Source organism: Sycon ciliatum, chromosome 1 (genome assembly GCF_964019385.1).
Source record: "Sycon ciliatum chromosome 1, ocSycCili1.1, whole genome shotgun sequence".
Lineage (NCBI taxonomy): Eukaryota > Metazoa > Porifera > Calcarea > Leucosolenida > Sycettidae > Sycon > Sycon ciliatum.
Window position 1 is genome coordinate 49,888,024 of NC_088643.1, and position 14,762 is coordinate 49,902,785.

The 14,762-nt window shown below is 45.3% G+C and overlaps 1 protein-coding gene across 4 annotated transcripts in view; it reads right to left on the reverse strand.

Moving 5' to 3' along the window:
* LOC135830875 (microtubule-actin cross-linking factor 1-like) overlaps positions 1-14,762 on the reverse strand; it is a 73,544-nt gene that overhangs the window by 28,330 nt on the left and 30,452 nt on the right. For all 4 annotated transcript variants that reach the window (XM_065343088.1, XM_065343087.1, XM_065343086.1 and 1 more), the window contains 26 exons: positions 13,937-14,029; positions 13,382-13,458; positions 13,067-13,147; positions 11,881-11,996; positions 11,540-11,646; positions 11,028-11,153; positions 10,475-10,567; positions 9,997-10,065; positions 9,387-9,451; positions 8,905-8,944; positions 7,839-8,054; positions 7,558-7,626; positions 7,250-7,314; positions 6,788-6,815; positions 6,403-6,519; positions 5,257-5,355; positions 4,434-4,505; positions 4,088-4,152; positions 3,877-3,907; positions 3,477-3,593; positions 3,208-3,297; positions 2,614-2,685; positions 2,415-2,479; positions 1,788-1,818; positions 1,180-1,296; positions 442-540 (listed from right to left, as the gene is read on the reverse strand). In XM_065343088.1, coding sequence (XP_065199160.1) covers positions 442-540; positions 1,180-1,296; positions 1,788-1,818; positions 2,415-2,479; positions 2,614-2,685; positions 3,208-3,297; positions 3,477-3,593; positions 3,877-3,907; positions 4,088-4,152; positions 4,434-4,505; positions 5,257-5,355; positions 6,403-6,519; positions 6,788-6,815; positions 7,250-7,314; positions 7,558-7,626; positions 7,839-8,054; positions 8,905-8,944; positions 9,387-9,451; positions 9,997-10,065; positions 10,475-10,567; positions 11,028-11,153; positions 11,540-11,646; positions 11,881-11,996; positions 13,067-13,147; positions 13,382-13,458; positions 13,937-14,029 — 2,220 coding nt within the window. The remainder of the gene's footprint in view (positions 1-441; positions 541-1,179; positions 1,297-1,787; positions 1,819-2,414; positions 2,480-2,613; positions 2,686-3,207; positions 3,298-3,476; positions 3,594-3,876; positions 3,908-4,087; positions 4,153-4,433; positions 4,506-5,256; positions 5,356-6,402; positions 6,520-6,787; positions 6,816-7,249; positions 7,315-7,557; positions 7,627-7,838; positions 8,055-8,904; positions 8,945-9,386; positions 9,452-9,996; positions 10,066-10,474; positions 10,568-11,027; positions 11,154-11,539; positions 11,647-11,880; positions 11,997-13,066; positions 13,148-13,381; positions 13,459-13,936; positions 14,030-14,762) is intronic.

A 14,762-nucleotide genomic window follows, 5' to 3' on the forward strand; every position in this document is an offset into this window, starting at 1 on the left:
CACACACACACACACACACACACAACCACACACACACACACACACGCACGCACGCAAACACGCACGCACGCACACACACACACACACACACACACACACACACATACACACGCACACACATACACAAATCCAGCCATGGATGCACAAGTTCAACCGCACACATGCCCACACACGCACCCGGATAAGTGCATGCACACATTCGTGCACACACACACACACTCGCACATCCTCACATACACATATGTGCAGAGAGAGAGAGAGACACACACACACACATACACACACACACACACACGTGCAGCACGTACAGCACGTTAAAACACACAACAAACGAATACCTAAATAACTGAGTTGCCCGACACAAAGCTGGAATATTCTGGTATTGAAAGCACATCAGAACTGGAGCAAGTTGATTGACATGCACAGATGCCTAGTTCTAACCTTGAAGGCCACAAACAGCTCCTCTGCGGTGTCCTTTGAACCTGATTTGCTCTTCCATTCATCCGATGTCTTCTCCTCCTTCAGTTGGTCCAGGTACACCTTCAATGAAAAACGATATTGTACATTGTCCAGCCAAAGAAACATAAACTGTTAGGTGAGTAAGGGAGGAGGTAGCCTAAAGCACATACGGAGTTGATTTGATTGCATTCAGTTGTACATTCATGCACACCATCCAAACAGACACTCATTTTAAGTTTAGAGAAAGGACCAATACGTTATGAGTTATGACTAACAGTCCACCAAGGTAACGAGATCTTATACAGTCAGATAGTGCGAGAGCAAGGCACAAAACTGACAAGGATATCGAGACATTTGACGACCTAACACCTAGATGTGTTGGAGCTAGATTTTAGATCGTCGAATGTCTCAATATCCTCGTCAGTTTTGCGCCTTGCTGTCGCACTATCTGACTGTATAAGATCTCGTTGCCTTGGTGGACTGTTAGTCATAACTCATAACTTATTGGTCCTTTCTCTAAACTTATAATATTGGCTCACCATCCGAGTTAATCCACTCATTTATTAATCAATGGTGCAACTCCAGCAAGAGACAACAATTTTCAATTATGCGTGCTTCTTGGATTTTGACGGTTTCCTCTGCCTGCCACTCCCCCTCCCCCCCCCCCCCCCCCCCCCTACACACACAGATAATCACCACCAACACTATCAAAAGACATACCTTGATCGCCTCCAGGTCACTTGGAACTGCTTGTTCATCCAGCTCTGTTTGTTTTTCTTCAATCCATGCCATGAGCGGGACTGCCACAGCTGCATACTGATCCCACATACCAGTGGCCTGCAGATATGTGTGGCACAGGAATCGTGTCCAAAATTTAGCAGTCACCTGTCATTCGACTACAGTATGCTATAGTTACGTGTGTGCATGAATGTGGCTGTCAATATTCTCTTGCTAGTCTGAATGGGATGATAATAGTAAATATAACGTATTCGCTTGTCACTGGGTTCTACTGAACCCTATCCGTTGCTCTGCCTGGACTGCTATCAGCTCCCTATTTTAGTATCCTTGCTGCAGAAGTATAGGTAAATGGGGGGGTTACTGGTCTCATACATTGCCCTTTGCATAGGCGTACCCCCCCCCCCCCCCTTCAAGTTAAGGCTCTCAGATGGATATTTCAATCATATTAATTTTGGCAGGAAACCACACTAAATCCTCTCCCATTCAAAGCTATTTGGCGATTCTAGTGTGTATTCATATCCAAACCAGCACCACAATTGCAAGCACATCTATCAAAGACCAAATCTTGAAATGCATCCACAGTTAGTTACCTTCTCAGTCTCTGCTTCTTCGTTCTGCATCCTTCAATGCACATGATTGTGGTAGATAGAAGGAAAAATACAAGTTCAAAAATCACTGAGTGGTGCTTCTTGTGAGTTTGTGCCATGATCTCAAAGGCATAGTCCAGGCGCGTACGCTGTTCACCCTTGATCATGATTGTTCCCAAAACGATAATGGCCAACCAGCAGCACGCGTGATGTACAATTCTTGCTTGTCAAACCCAGCATTGTACCAAGCATTCCCCAGTTGCCAAGATGAAGAACACAAAATGATTGGGTCATCAGTTGACCATCATTGAAAACTGGGATTATCTAGAAAAACGCACAAAAATCATGCCGCATAGGGCACAATGAGGAGTACTGCATGCTGCTAATATGCCTGCAAGTATGCTGTGATGCTCAGGCTTCGAAGAACCACTGTCTCTATAAGGACCTGTAACCCAAGAATTGGCCACCACTCGTTAACCTGTGTCTTCACATATTCAGTCTAAGGAACAGCAGCAGCAGACTGAGGCGGTTTGGGACATGAAAAACATGCTAGCACATGTGCATGATCCAAGTCCAGGTATTGTTGTTGACTAGGTAGTGCAATGGCAAAGGGCAATGCTGAGCTCATACCTTTTCATCTGCGCTGTGATTGCTGAAATCAAGTCGTCTCTGCCAGCCATCAGCTTGTTCCATGCCTGCGGTTCAAGGTACGGCAGACAAGAATATAAGCCATCACGTTTCTTTCACTGCTAGTACACAGGGTACACATGTCATGTCTGTAAGGGAGAAACAATCAATTCTAGCGATTCGTTTAATTAAAAGTCTGTACCTTGAGCACATCATCATCATAATGGAGACCGTCTTTGATGGAGAGAGGAGCCGGGCACGATGTATTGAGATCCTGCAGTGCAGAGAAAAAGAGCAAACATCAAGCGCCACTCACTAACAGTTAGTACTACTGTACATACCAGTGTGATCATGAAAAGCCGACTAAGTTAGGGTGACAACTTGAGACTTAACACCTGGTGTGTGGGTAAAATAACTCGTTGCACACTCATACTACTAGACTGTCATCGTGGCTTTAGACAGACACTTGACCTGGCTTTCACACACCAGTGCCGTCCAGTATAAATTAGTTGCTAGCATGTAGGATCTTGGTAAACAGCAAGCATTAAAACAGAGAGGTTCCAGGCTGTCCAATACAGTGCTCAATACCGAAAGGCAGGGCTAGTTCAAACAATAAAAGGATGAAAAAAGTGTTTTACTCCGAATTTCACACACTAATTTCACGCACTAATTTCACGCACTATTTCACGCAGTGCGTGAAACTCGGAGTAAAACACTTTTTTCATCCTCTCATTATTATTATAAAAAGATACCCCTGATCGCTGTGATCACGGGGCTGCATGCGGCATGCACTGACCTGAAATGTTCTGAACAGGTCCTCCGAGTTGCGCTTGACAGGGAACTTGAGCTTCCAGTCCTCATCATTGTTCATTAGATCTAAAAGAGCCTACACACCACCACATCACACAATCACAGATCATGCTTTACCTCTGATAACACCCACATGTCAAAATCATGCTTGTGTATACAAACCAACAAGCTTATCATGTATACGTATTTTCGTTCTGGAGCAATAGCAGCGGGCATAGGTAAACGTTGTAGAGCACTGCAACGTGGACGCCTTACCTCCAACTCTTCTTTGCCCTTGGACTTGTCTGCATTATCAATTTCAGATTGTCTCTCCTGGATCCAGGACATCAATGGACTTGCTACTGCCTCATACTGGTCCCAGCTGCCATCAGCCTGGCAGAGTGAAATCACAAAAGATGCACACAGCACAATGAAACCAGTACAACTTTGTTGCTCGTTGATACATATACTGTCGTCCAGTTCTTGACGAAAGTGATGGGTAAGGTAAAATACAAATCAATGTTCTTGGTAGACTTCTTTACACGACGTGCAACACCACACTTTCAAATAACCTGTTGGAGACCAGTGCACTGTCTCTGTTTGTCCACAACTATAGTGTAGTATCTCTTCCTATCAGAATTGTCTCATCACGCCGCACATAGCACACAGCACACACCTTATCTTGGGACGACTTCTGTTCTTGCATACTATAGGAAGAACACGCACAAAGCACAAAGAAATTTCCTGTAAACATTCTCCATTGTACATCACTGTAATGCGGTGCCAGGACTGGTATTTACCACTTGCTGGGTTGCAGAAAAACAGGAAAAAATGAAGCAGTGCAGGAGTTACTCCATGAAGGAGCCAGGACCCTGAAGACATCTTACCGTGCCAGCTCTGAAGAAACCGCTTCCATTTGACTCTTCCTTCCATCCATGAGTTTGCTCCATGCCTGCGAATAGGTAAACGGAAGACAAGAACAGGAAAAGTACAGTGCGGAGGTGTACAGTGCGGAGGTGCGGAGGTGTACAGTGCGGAGGTGCGGAGGTGGGAGACTCAAGCTCACATGCACAGTGAATGCAAATACCAGGTAAGCAAGCAGCAATGATGATCGGAGCAAGCAGCAAGCAGCAATGATGATCAATGTTGATCGGAGCATGATATGAATAGTCAACTGAACACTATTTCAGCTACAATAGTGAGCTGACAACCAGGTGTGTAGTAAAGCCATACCTTCTCAATGTCATCTCTGTAGTGCAGGCCTTCCTTCACGGACACTGGATTGGGACTGTGCGAGTTCAGATCCTGAACAGAAAGAATCATTATCAGTATTATGTACGTTTCGAGAAGGCAGAATCTACATATGATTAGATAGATTAGAAAGGCGGGATCATCTCAATTGGTGCTGTGGTCAGGAGTGTCTGGCTCCTAGTGATGAGTGTTTCCGAGGTCCCCTCGACGTGACAATTATACGATCGACCAACTTGGTGTAGGCCCGTCAGGTCCATTCGCTGTCGTGCTCCCTGCTGCCGATCCGTCTTCAGATGTGGTACACTACAGATGCTATCATGATGGGCGCCAATGCCCTAGCCGCACTTGACCTACCAGAGGCCTCTCAATCCCTCCGGCAGGTCAAATAAGATATGGAATTTGTTGAGAAAATCAGCGTGCTGTTCCTCCGCCGTCACGTCGACCGCAAATTCTGGGCTTGTTGGACAACGGACACGGAGATCTCCAGGAGGAGCTGACACCGCCAGCCACGCCAGTATGGAGATTCTATCACCGGCCCAGGAGTCCCTTCATGGCAACGAGGATGGACAACAAACATCCAACATCACCGCCACCATCGCCATCAAACAAGGCTGTACGACACTGGTATTCCGGCAGTCCGTTACAAAGTGGACGAGCTAGTCTGGCTCCTGGTACTCACTGTGCCGGTCGGCAGGATACGAAAACTTACCAGGCAATGGAAGGGCATATGACACCGAAATCGATTTTTACAAAATTCCCACTGTAAAACCCTACACAAAATCACAATGCTCCTTCTAAGCCCTACCTCAAAGACACCAAATCGTTCTTTGGCAGTATCCTTTGCTTGCGCATTGCTTTTCCATTCCTCTGACTCAGCCTCCTCTTGAAGCTTGCAATGGAGAGCCTGATAAAAGCCAAAGGAACAGGCATAGAAGCAAAACAGGATGGTGGCATGTGAAAATGGCAAGAATGCTTGCCAGCCGTCATAAGCGAGAAGACATTGGGAAGGGACTTGGTGAATGACATTGTTTTCAAAGTTACCATTAATACAATCAGAAGGTCTTCTTTACAGCTCGTAGCTGAACTGATGAGGCCTTTATGGCCGAAACAGCTTGCTGCCTACAGCATTGGGTCTTCTTTACATGTACTTGCAAATCAGATTATTGTATAGCTTGAAAAGCAGAAGAAAAGAGGACCAAAGAGTTACAAGATACACTATGATATGCACTAACACCACCAGTTACTTTACAATCAGCTCATGCGATAACATTGCACGACACTGACCAACGGTACTAACGTTCTACACCTAACTGGCAATCAGCTCTAGCACATCTCAGACGTGCACTCCAACAGCCTTCCAACTTGGAAGGTTCTAAGTTATAGAAATAAGGAGGGGGAGGTGAGCGCAAGTTGGAAGGCTGTTGGAGTGCGCATCCGAGATGTGCTAGAGCTGATTGCCAGTTAGTTGTAGAACGTCAGTACCGTTTGGTCAGTGTTGTGCAATGTTATCGCATGAGCTGATTGTAAAGTACCCCTAGTGGATATTATAGCGTAACTTGTAGCTCTTTAGTCCTCTTTTCTTCTTATATTTAATCCTTGACTCTCCACCCGAGTCTAAATTCTCCTTTATCACGCAAACTGAAAAGAGGTGGATGGGCGTATAGAGGTAAGGTTAATGTACTCAAAGTATGCTTGAAAAGGCATATAGAGGTAAGGTTAATGTACTCAAAGTATGCTTGAAAAGGCGTACAGAGGTAAGGTTAATGTACTCAAAGTATGCTTGAAAAGGCGTATAGAGGTAAGGTTAATGTACTCAAAGTATGCTTGAAAAGTTGGCTTTTCAGCCGGTACATTTCTCTTCTTTGAGCTTTCCAGGATTCATTTCAACTGGGTCACTATTACAACATTATTGTCACCCTGGACTGCAGACACAATCGTTATGAACACTGACCTCCACAGCCTCCAAGTCCTGCGGCAATTCCCAGCCATCCAGCTCGCCTTGCTTGTCGCCGATCCAGCTCATCAAGGGAGCGGCTACTTCCTCATACTGCTCCCAGCTTTCCTCAGCCTGGGCAATAAGGAAATTAATGGATACAGCAACGCATGCCATTAAGACTCAAATCCAAGGCCACCCCAAATACGTACATGTACGAAAAGAGAGTAGATATGATCTAGGCAGTGATAGAAGGAATGCCACGACAATGCTAAACTTACCCATTGCACACTGTCCAGTAGCATTGGCGACACTTACTGCCAGAGGGATGTATGATACATTTCACTGGCATCAGTTCTACACAAACTTCCTACTGAAATGAAAGCTTAATGGGACTACATACCTCTTCCGTTGCTGCTGCTTCCTGGAGCCTGTAGTCATCAACAAACATGCACATGTTCATATAGCCAACCAATCAGACAGACAGTCAGTTAGTCAGACAGACAGTCAGTTAGTCAGACAGACAGCCAGTTAGTCAGGTAGACAGACAGGTACACAGACAGGGAGACAGATAGACAGACAGACAGGCAGGCAGACAGGGAGACAGACAGACAGACAGAAAGGCAGACAGACAGACATACAGACAGACATATTTGTGCCAGAACAAAAACGTGGGGCGGTACTGCATTCGGGTCATTATGCAGAAGAACTCAGTGACCCTGAATCACTGTATTCCAGAAAGAGTCGTTACCGAAAGAAAAGAAAACCCTTCGTGGAAAGGCAGAAATCTACACAAAGGATAGGTGAGGAAAAAATCAACAGAAACTGCAGCGATAGCTGAAATGGGATAACTACATCTGCTTACTTCTTCAAGTGGTCGGAAACTCTGGCAACCTCCTCATCCTTGCCGACCATGAGTCTTTGCCAAGCCTGCAGTCACATCAGAAAACAAGTGCTACAACTTATAGTATTACTTCAGTGCAACAGAGATAACGTGTGGGAAGTGAGATGACGTGTGGGAAGCAGTCCGTATCGATGTCACAGCCGAGCAAATATTTAAAAGACACACTGCGAACCTCAATTCATTCCATTAAATCTGCTAATGCGAGCAGTACGTAGAATATGTCCATTGCCCGAACAACTCAACATGCGGATGATATCACCTTCACTGACCGTTTCAATAGTGTCAAAATGCAGGTCTTCAGGGATGTCCATTGGCGCTGCAGCAGTGGAGTTGAGTTCCTGTTAGCAAGAGGAAACATGGGAAATCGTCAACAAATGGGATGCACTAGCCATACTTTCTAACCCAGGTGTTTGCTCCACGAAATGATGATATGGTTCAGGCTGCAGCATATTCAATCTATATACTCATGCGCGCTTGCATGTAGATCTCAAATTGACTGTAATTCAAATAGAAGTTGTATGACTGTAATTATCTCCACATATCACAATACCAGGAACTTCTTGAAAAAGCCTTCTCCGTTGTCTTTGATTCCGGACTTCTCCTTCCATTCGCTTGAGGTCTTCTGGTCAGAAATCTTGTCCAGCAAAGTCTGCACTTCAGCAATATTACTGGGAAGGTCATCAGGGCTGAGCTCATCCAGTTGCGCACTGATCCACAGAAGCAATGGCTTGATGACGTCCTCGTAGTCATTCCAACTTTCCTGGAGCTGTATAACGTTAGAATTCACATATGCACAAGACAAAGAGATGGTAATTACGGGCATGATTTGACACACAATTACAGTGAAAACCTGAGTGTTAGTTCCTGGCATACGGCAGGCCCGGCGGAAGCAATTGTTGATTGGTCCGGCCAAGTTGTTTTGCCATCACAGCACTTGCGCATGTGTGACACAACACAACGTCTCTTTGCTCATCGTAGACGTAGGTCAACCAAGACCATGTCTTGAAATAATTATGACGCCTGACAAGAGCGCTTCACCACTGTCTTCTTCCCAAATTCCCGCCGAGGAAACGCGAAGGAAGTGGTTGGGTGGACTGGCACTTCTGGCACAGATATTTCGCTGGAAGAAGCCATAGCTGCTAAGCATGCACTGCAGCTAAGCTGACCAAAGAGCGGGAAAAATTTGAAAAACTACTTCGTTCAGTAAAAGAATCTGAAGCACTCGACGAAAAACCCTCAAGACTACAAAATTAATTACAATGTAAAATCCATCATATCATGGCACGTGCTTTCACTTTCAGGTCGCGCCACAGCTACAGGCGCCGCCCACACACAGGCGCTAGGCCACATGCCACAGCTAGCTATGCTAATAGCTAGCCCTCAAGCGTACACGTACACCATGTACACGGCAAGATCAGAGCGAGATCGCAAGTACGCAATTACGGCGTACATGCAATCGATGATCACAACAGTCATAACTTCACTGCGTCGTAAAAAAATCGTCGGTGGCCGAAAAGTTGGTCCGGCCATGGCCGGACCGACCGGAGCGGCTCCGCCGGCCCTGTACGGGTAAATTAAGGAAGAGGCACACACCTACTCTTCTGTTTTGCTCTCACCTGCTGATTCTCTGCATCCAGCTTTGCTTGTGTCTCCAACCTGCAGAAGAGAATGGGGAATTACCACGGTGAAAAGCTGCTGTGCATGTACGTGTTTATCAGTATGCCTACACACACACACACCTGATGCGGGAGATAAGCTGAAGAGATATCGGGTAAGCGACTGAATGGCAGCCCAACATAGGCCGCACTCCAACTGACAACCAACAATTCCTAGGTGCTGCACTGTCGACCGATTGTGCTGTGTGCATGTACAGTGCAGTTGCTGGTCACGGTGGTCAGTGTACGAGTACATGTACAACATACTTGCTGGTCACGGTGGTCAGTGTACGAGTACATGCACAACATACTTGCTGGTCACGGTGGTCAGTGTACGAGTACATGCACAACATACTTGCTGGTCACGGTGGTCAGTGTACGAGTACATGTACAACATACTTGCTGGTCACGGTGGTCAGTGTACGAGTACATGTACAACATACTTGTTGGTGTGGTCTTGGATCTTAGATCTTCGTGCTTCCAGTGCAGTCATGAACTCTTCCCACGCCTGCACACAGCATTAGAGAATACAACACCTCCAATAGATATGGCAGTGCAATGCTTGCCCTCACAAGTATACAGAACACATAGGCACACATCATTCGGCTGAACTTGGATTGATAACAGCAGAAAGACTGACAGAAAAGGCACAAGATTGGATCCCGAAGTATAGGATAGGTGCAAGAAAGGAGCTAGGCCGCAGTAATGGTCCGGTACAAGGGCAAGTAACCCCACAATTCCAAAGCAGGTTTAATGCAACGCAGCACACATATATAGCACCACCATGTGTTGTGCACTCGATCCTCGAGACACATTCGCACGAAGTATCTCGGGTCCGTGACTGATGGATACTATACACAAATACACCAGTACATGCAGTTCAGTTTGAAACGTGTGCGGCATATCGCAAGTGCGTGACTTGAAGCTGAATGATTTCTCACGAGTAGACCGACACCAGTGAGAGAAACTACTCACAACCATTGTGCACAGGATTAGTAGAGCACAATGCAGACAAGGGTGTACGGCAGTGTATCAAGGGACCAGCTAGCTCACCGAGTCAATGTCATTGACGTGCAAGCCATCAGGTACTGACAACTCCGACTGCCGTTCAGCAATGAGATCCTTCAAGTGTGTACAGACGGCAAACACACACGGATACCAAACAAAACGGTTGAAAAGACCCGTAAAATATTAGTATAACATGGGGGCAGAAAGTGTCAGAGAACTCTTGCTTCATATACCTTGCTACATCAAGGCAGGTCGTCATGCCCTCAATATATATTTTTAGTTGCAGCAAGTGATCATATTGTGGCTACTCGTGTATGTATGTATGTGGAGAAATTCAAGGTAGGAATTACATAAGGTGAATAGGAGTAGTTGTATGTGCAGTGTGCCAGTAGCAGGTGAAGACCAGCTCTCATTGCACATTCATGTACACACCGACTCCCTGAGCCGCCTGTCAGTAATTCACACCGGCCTCATGTCAATCGAACTCAGAAGTCAGGTGAGAGGTCAGATTACAATCACACACCTGTAGCTCCTTGTAGAGTGGTGCTACTTTGCTTTTGTCCGATGCCTTGACATCTACTTCACTCTGGGGCACTAGTCCTTCAACATCCAGATCCTGCAGGACAATACATGACCACAGTATTTCTTATCGTCATTTGAGCTGAAAGAATTATTCGAACTATAACTATTTCGATACAGTAGAACCTCACGTCGCAGACACCTCTCAACAAAGGAAACATGCCCGATCAGGACACAACCAGGACACAAGCGTTCAGTCCCAGATGCTATAACTTTGACATGCCTTGATTGAAACTTGGAAGCACGCTGACTGATGTTCTTCAGTTACGCTGGATATGGTTAGGCATGCATAGCGTATGGTTTAGAGTATTCACTAGTGTTTATTTCATCACCACTTCACTGCCGCCTGCAAAGATGTGTTGATTGACATTATTGTGCTTTGCCTCATTATTACCACGTATTGATTTGAGAAATAATGGTTCAAACGGTATCAAACCCCATTGGATTCACAACTGGCTTTGTCGTTACGCGTGTTAAAACTTAAAACTTTCACTCACTTTCATTTCATCCAGTAATTCGGGTAGAGGCTCTTCTTCTGCATCCAGAATCAGCTGTGTTTTCTCCTTCAGCCATGCCATCAAAGGCCGGGCACATTTCTCGTACGCCGTGAGCTTTTCATTGACCTATTCAGAAGAAGAACGTGAAACAGAAACACACAGGAGGTCATCTAACAATGAACGGCAGGTAGGGCCCTTTTCTGAACAGGGCAGTCAGAAGTCCAGAAATAGTGGGAGTAGTGATTTGACTACAATGCTTAGCCGTCTTGCCAACAGTTCAACAACTCAGAGCAAATTGGCTACACGATCTTGCAATCCACACGTACTAGACGTCATGGCCACAGGCAATGCAGCACACATAAATCACAGCAACGACAATATCAATAATTATTCTACATCCTACATCTTTAGTATTTTTTACTAGTGCGGAGTATGGCCGAAAGCTCTGTCCCGATACTATAACTGGTGTGGAGTCAAGGCTAAAGTTGTATCCACTGGTAATCAGCTCTTACAGGATCGAATCCGCTTCTCCGTGGAGGAATCTCGTCCGGGAAGGCTTTTATGTAGAATGAAATGTAGGTCAGAACTGAGCGCTCATCCGGAACTGCCATCAAGAGATCTGAAGTAGAATAAAAGAAACCGGGGGCAAGTAGTTGCACATAGTCCTCTTGAACACCCAACATCCTAACATCCAACAATGAGTTGATCGGGAACAAAGAGATGTCAAAGACAATAGCTAGCGATGGCAGTGTGTGAACAATAGCAAAAGCATCAAAGCACATGTAGGTTAGAAACTCATGAATAACAGTGGGATTCGTCACACATCATTTGTGACAAAATGTGACTACCCTACCTTCAACATCAAGCAGTTTGGGCACACCGATTTCCTTCTCCGCAACCTCAAAGGCATTCTCGAGGTTTCCTGCTTGATTGGATTGGTCCAGAGAATCATAATCAATGAGATCAGGTCTGTAACAAGAGTCCAAGTCAGCCATGATCAGTAACCTTATTTCATCTGCTACAGGTTAGGCGAGCACCATTGACTGATGCACCCAGTGTGCTGAAAGTGCTTAGTTGTTACACGGGCAGGGGAGGAGCAGAATTTAGTACACAATAGAACAGTGGACCGAGGATACCACATGGCAATGATGGAGGAATGACTGACCAGCCACTGTACCAAACGCCGATGAATGCCATCGTCAACTAATGTCAGACACTGGCATCATCAATCCAATGAGAAGAAATCTTTCCCCTTTTTTCTGTTTACATACCAGCCGTGTGAATCAGTAAGTAGGAGTAAGGAACACAGCTGTATGGTATGAACCGGTTTTCATGAAGATACTCACCTCCGATTCATCCAGCACAGCAGGAATGTTACATAGATCTGATTCCCTTCCTATTTATGCACGTTCTTGTATATGGATAATGTCTCGTAAGGTCCGATCTTTGACGTCATTATAATTTTTAATTATGATGTATGGTCTAGTGTGCCCATGAGTATGGTGTGATATACGACGAGTATGTTTTGTGGTGTGTGAAATAGTACAAGTCGCCAGAGGGTGAGAACCTGCTCCGGTTGATTTGTGAAGGAGTGTCAAGTGAATGTTGTGCGTGCGGAGTGCTAGTCTGGGAGTGCGAGTGATTCATCTATGGTCCCGTTGCCTTGGTTTTAGTCTGGTGTCTTGCACGTACTTGTCCTTGATTCAGTTGATTGGTTGATGCGATTCGTCCGCACCGGTGATACTCTTCGTCGTTTCGAGTTTTGAGTCTTTTGGTCTTGTTGTCTTGTGGCCGTTTCGTCATTTTTCTTTGCCTTCTCCTCCTGGGCTCTCACCAATTATTGTTGTAAGAAGTCAACTGGATAAACTGCGTGATCGTGTTGTTGGTGTGTGATGGGGCCAGGGGGAGAAGGTAACAGGAAGTCCCTGAAAGGTTAGTGCTCGGACTGGAACATCAATTATTCTGCTCTCTACAAGCTCACATGAAGCCCGCACACAGAGTCAAGGTATACCATGATACACCTAGCAACTACAGTGTACCTGTATCGGTTGATAATGGCATTCAGTGCCAGGCCGCTTTTCCAACTGGTTGTAAAGTTTGTGACCTGAACACCGTCATACCTGCAACAAACACGGGCAGCCAAATTGAGTCGAAAAGCAGCACCGCATCCTAAGTTGTAGTCCAATGGACCTAATACTATGTGATAATGACTTTTACTCCAATGACCATGATAAGCAACTGAGTTGTAATCCAAAGGACCAGATGTGACCATGGCTATTGCTCCAATGACCGTATGATGATAAGCAACATCAGGTCTCAGTGTACAAAGATGGTAAAAGCCGGTCTGCACTTACCCTTCAGTGACATTTTGACACCATTCCAAAATGACTTGCTTCAACTCAGCAAGACCAACACTGCCGCTGTTTGAGAGCTAAGTAGAGCATTCAAACAGTATATAACAAACAAATGACGTTAATCTACTACAGGGTATTCGCCCATTTTGGATACACTCTAACATGTCTCTCAACGCTGCTAGCTAAAGAAGCTGGAATAATGCCAACAACTAAATTCTCCATGCTACGGATTACTTCTTTTTTTAGGGGTGGTTGTGAGGCTATGGATTCGGATTGAGGCTAGACCCTTCTGTCTCTTCCTGTACGGCTCAGTTTTGCAACGATCAACTTTACATGGAAGCAACTGTATCAGTCGGTGTATGCATCAATGATTTGTTGTGCGCACACTTGACTTTACCCAATGCATGGGAAAAAATAAAGTGTGCACGACGCACAGTAAGTTCAACAGATGATTCATGGAGAATGGTCACAGTGTGGATTTAGACCGGATGCACAAAAAATAATATTATGCAGCCACAGCCGCAGCATGTGTATTGGGTGTCAGTTCTGTCTCACCTGATAGTGCAGGATCAATCGCCAGACCAAGGCAAGCGTTAACTTTGGGTTGCCGTCCAGTATATCCGTGCTGGTGATGTTTAGTGTGTCAATCTAACCAGAACAGGCAGATGAAAGCGTAGGGAAAGACTAAGTTGTTTACATGCAGATCGGCACTGGAAAGAATTCCAACACAATGTACACTAAAGTACTACTACTGGTCTAAAATTGCCACAACACAAAGGTTTTGGACAAAACTACCTACTGCTGCTTATATCACCTACTATTATATCTTGTCTAAAACGTATTGCACTGGTTAGTTTCTTCTTAGCCTTGTATCCACCTGAAGAAAAAGGCTATGAAAGGGCTTGTGGAATGCTGATTGGAAAGAGCCTGAAGCTTGTGGTGTTCACTAGTCTCTTTACACTCATGCACACAAGAAAGTCATTTACAACCCCAAACTGTATCCTTTCACACTGAATGTAGTCCTGGACGAGGAAGATCTCAGCAGCTAAATTTTGAAATTCATCATAGTGATAACTGGGGCACATACATAGACTGGAAAAGCCCAACACAAGAAACATATAGACAACTACACTACAGAGGCAATCAATCAAAAAAATCAATCAATCAATCAATCAGAGGCAGTGTGCCTTAACCTGCTAGAGTGCTGAGTGCCTGTGAGAGGCAGAGCACAGAACACAAGAGGTACACAAAGGAAAGTAGGGCTTCTTTGTTGTTACTCAGAATATACACCAAAGAGTTATCAGTTATGGAGGGTGTTGAGCACCAAACTTAGTATGAGCGGCATTTATACATTTCCACCTCTGCATTATCATCTGGATGG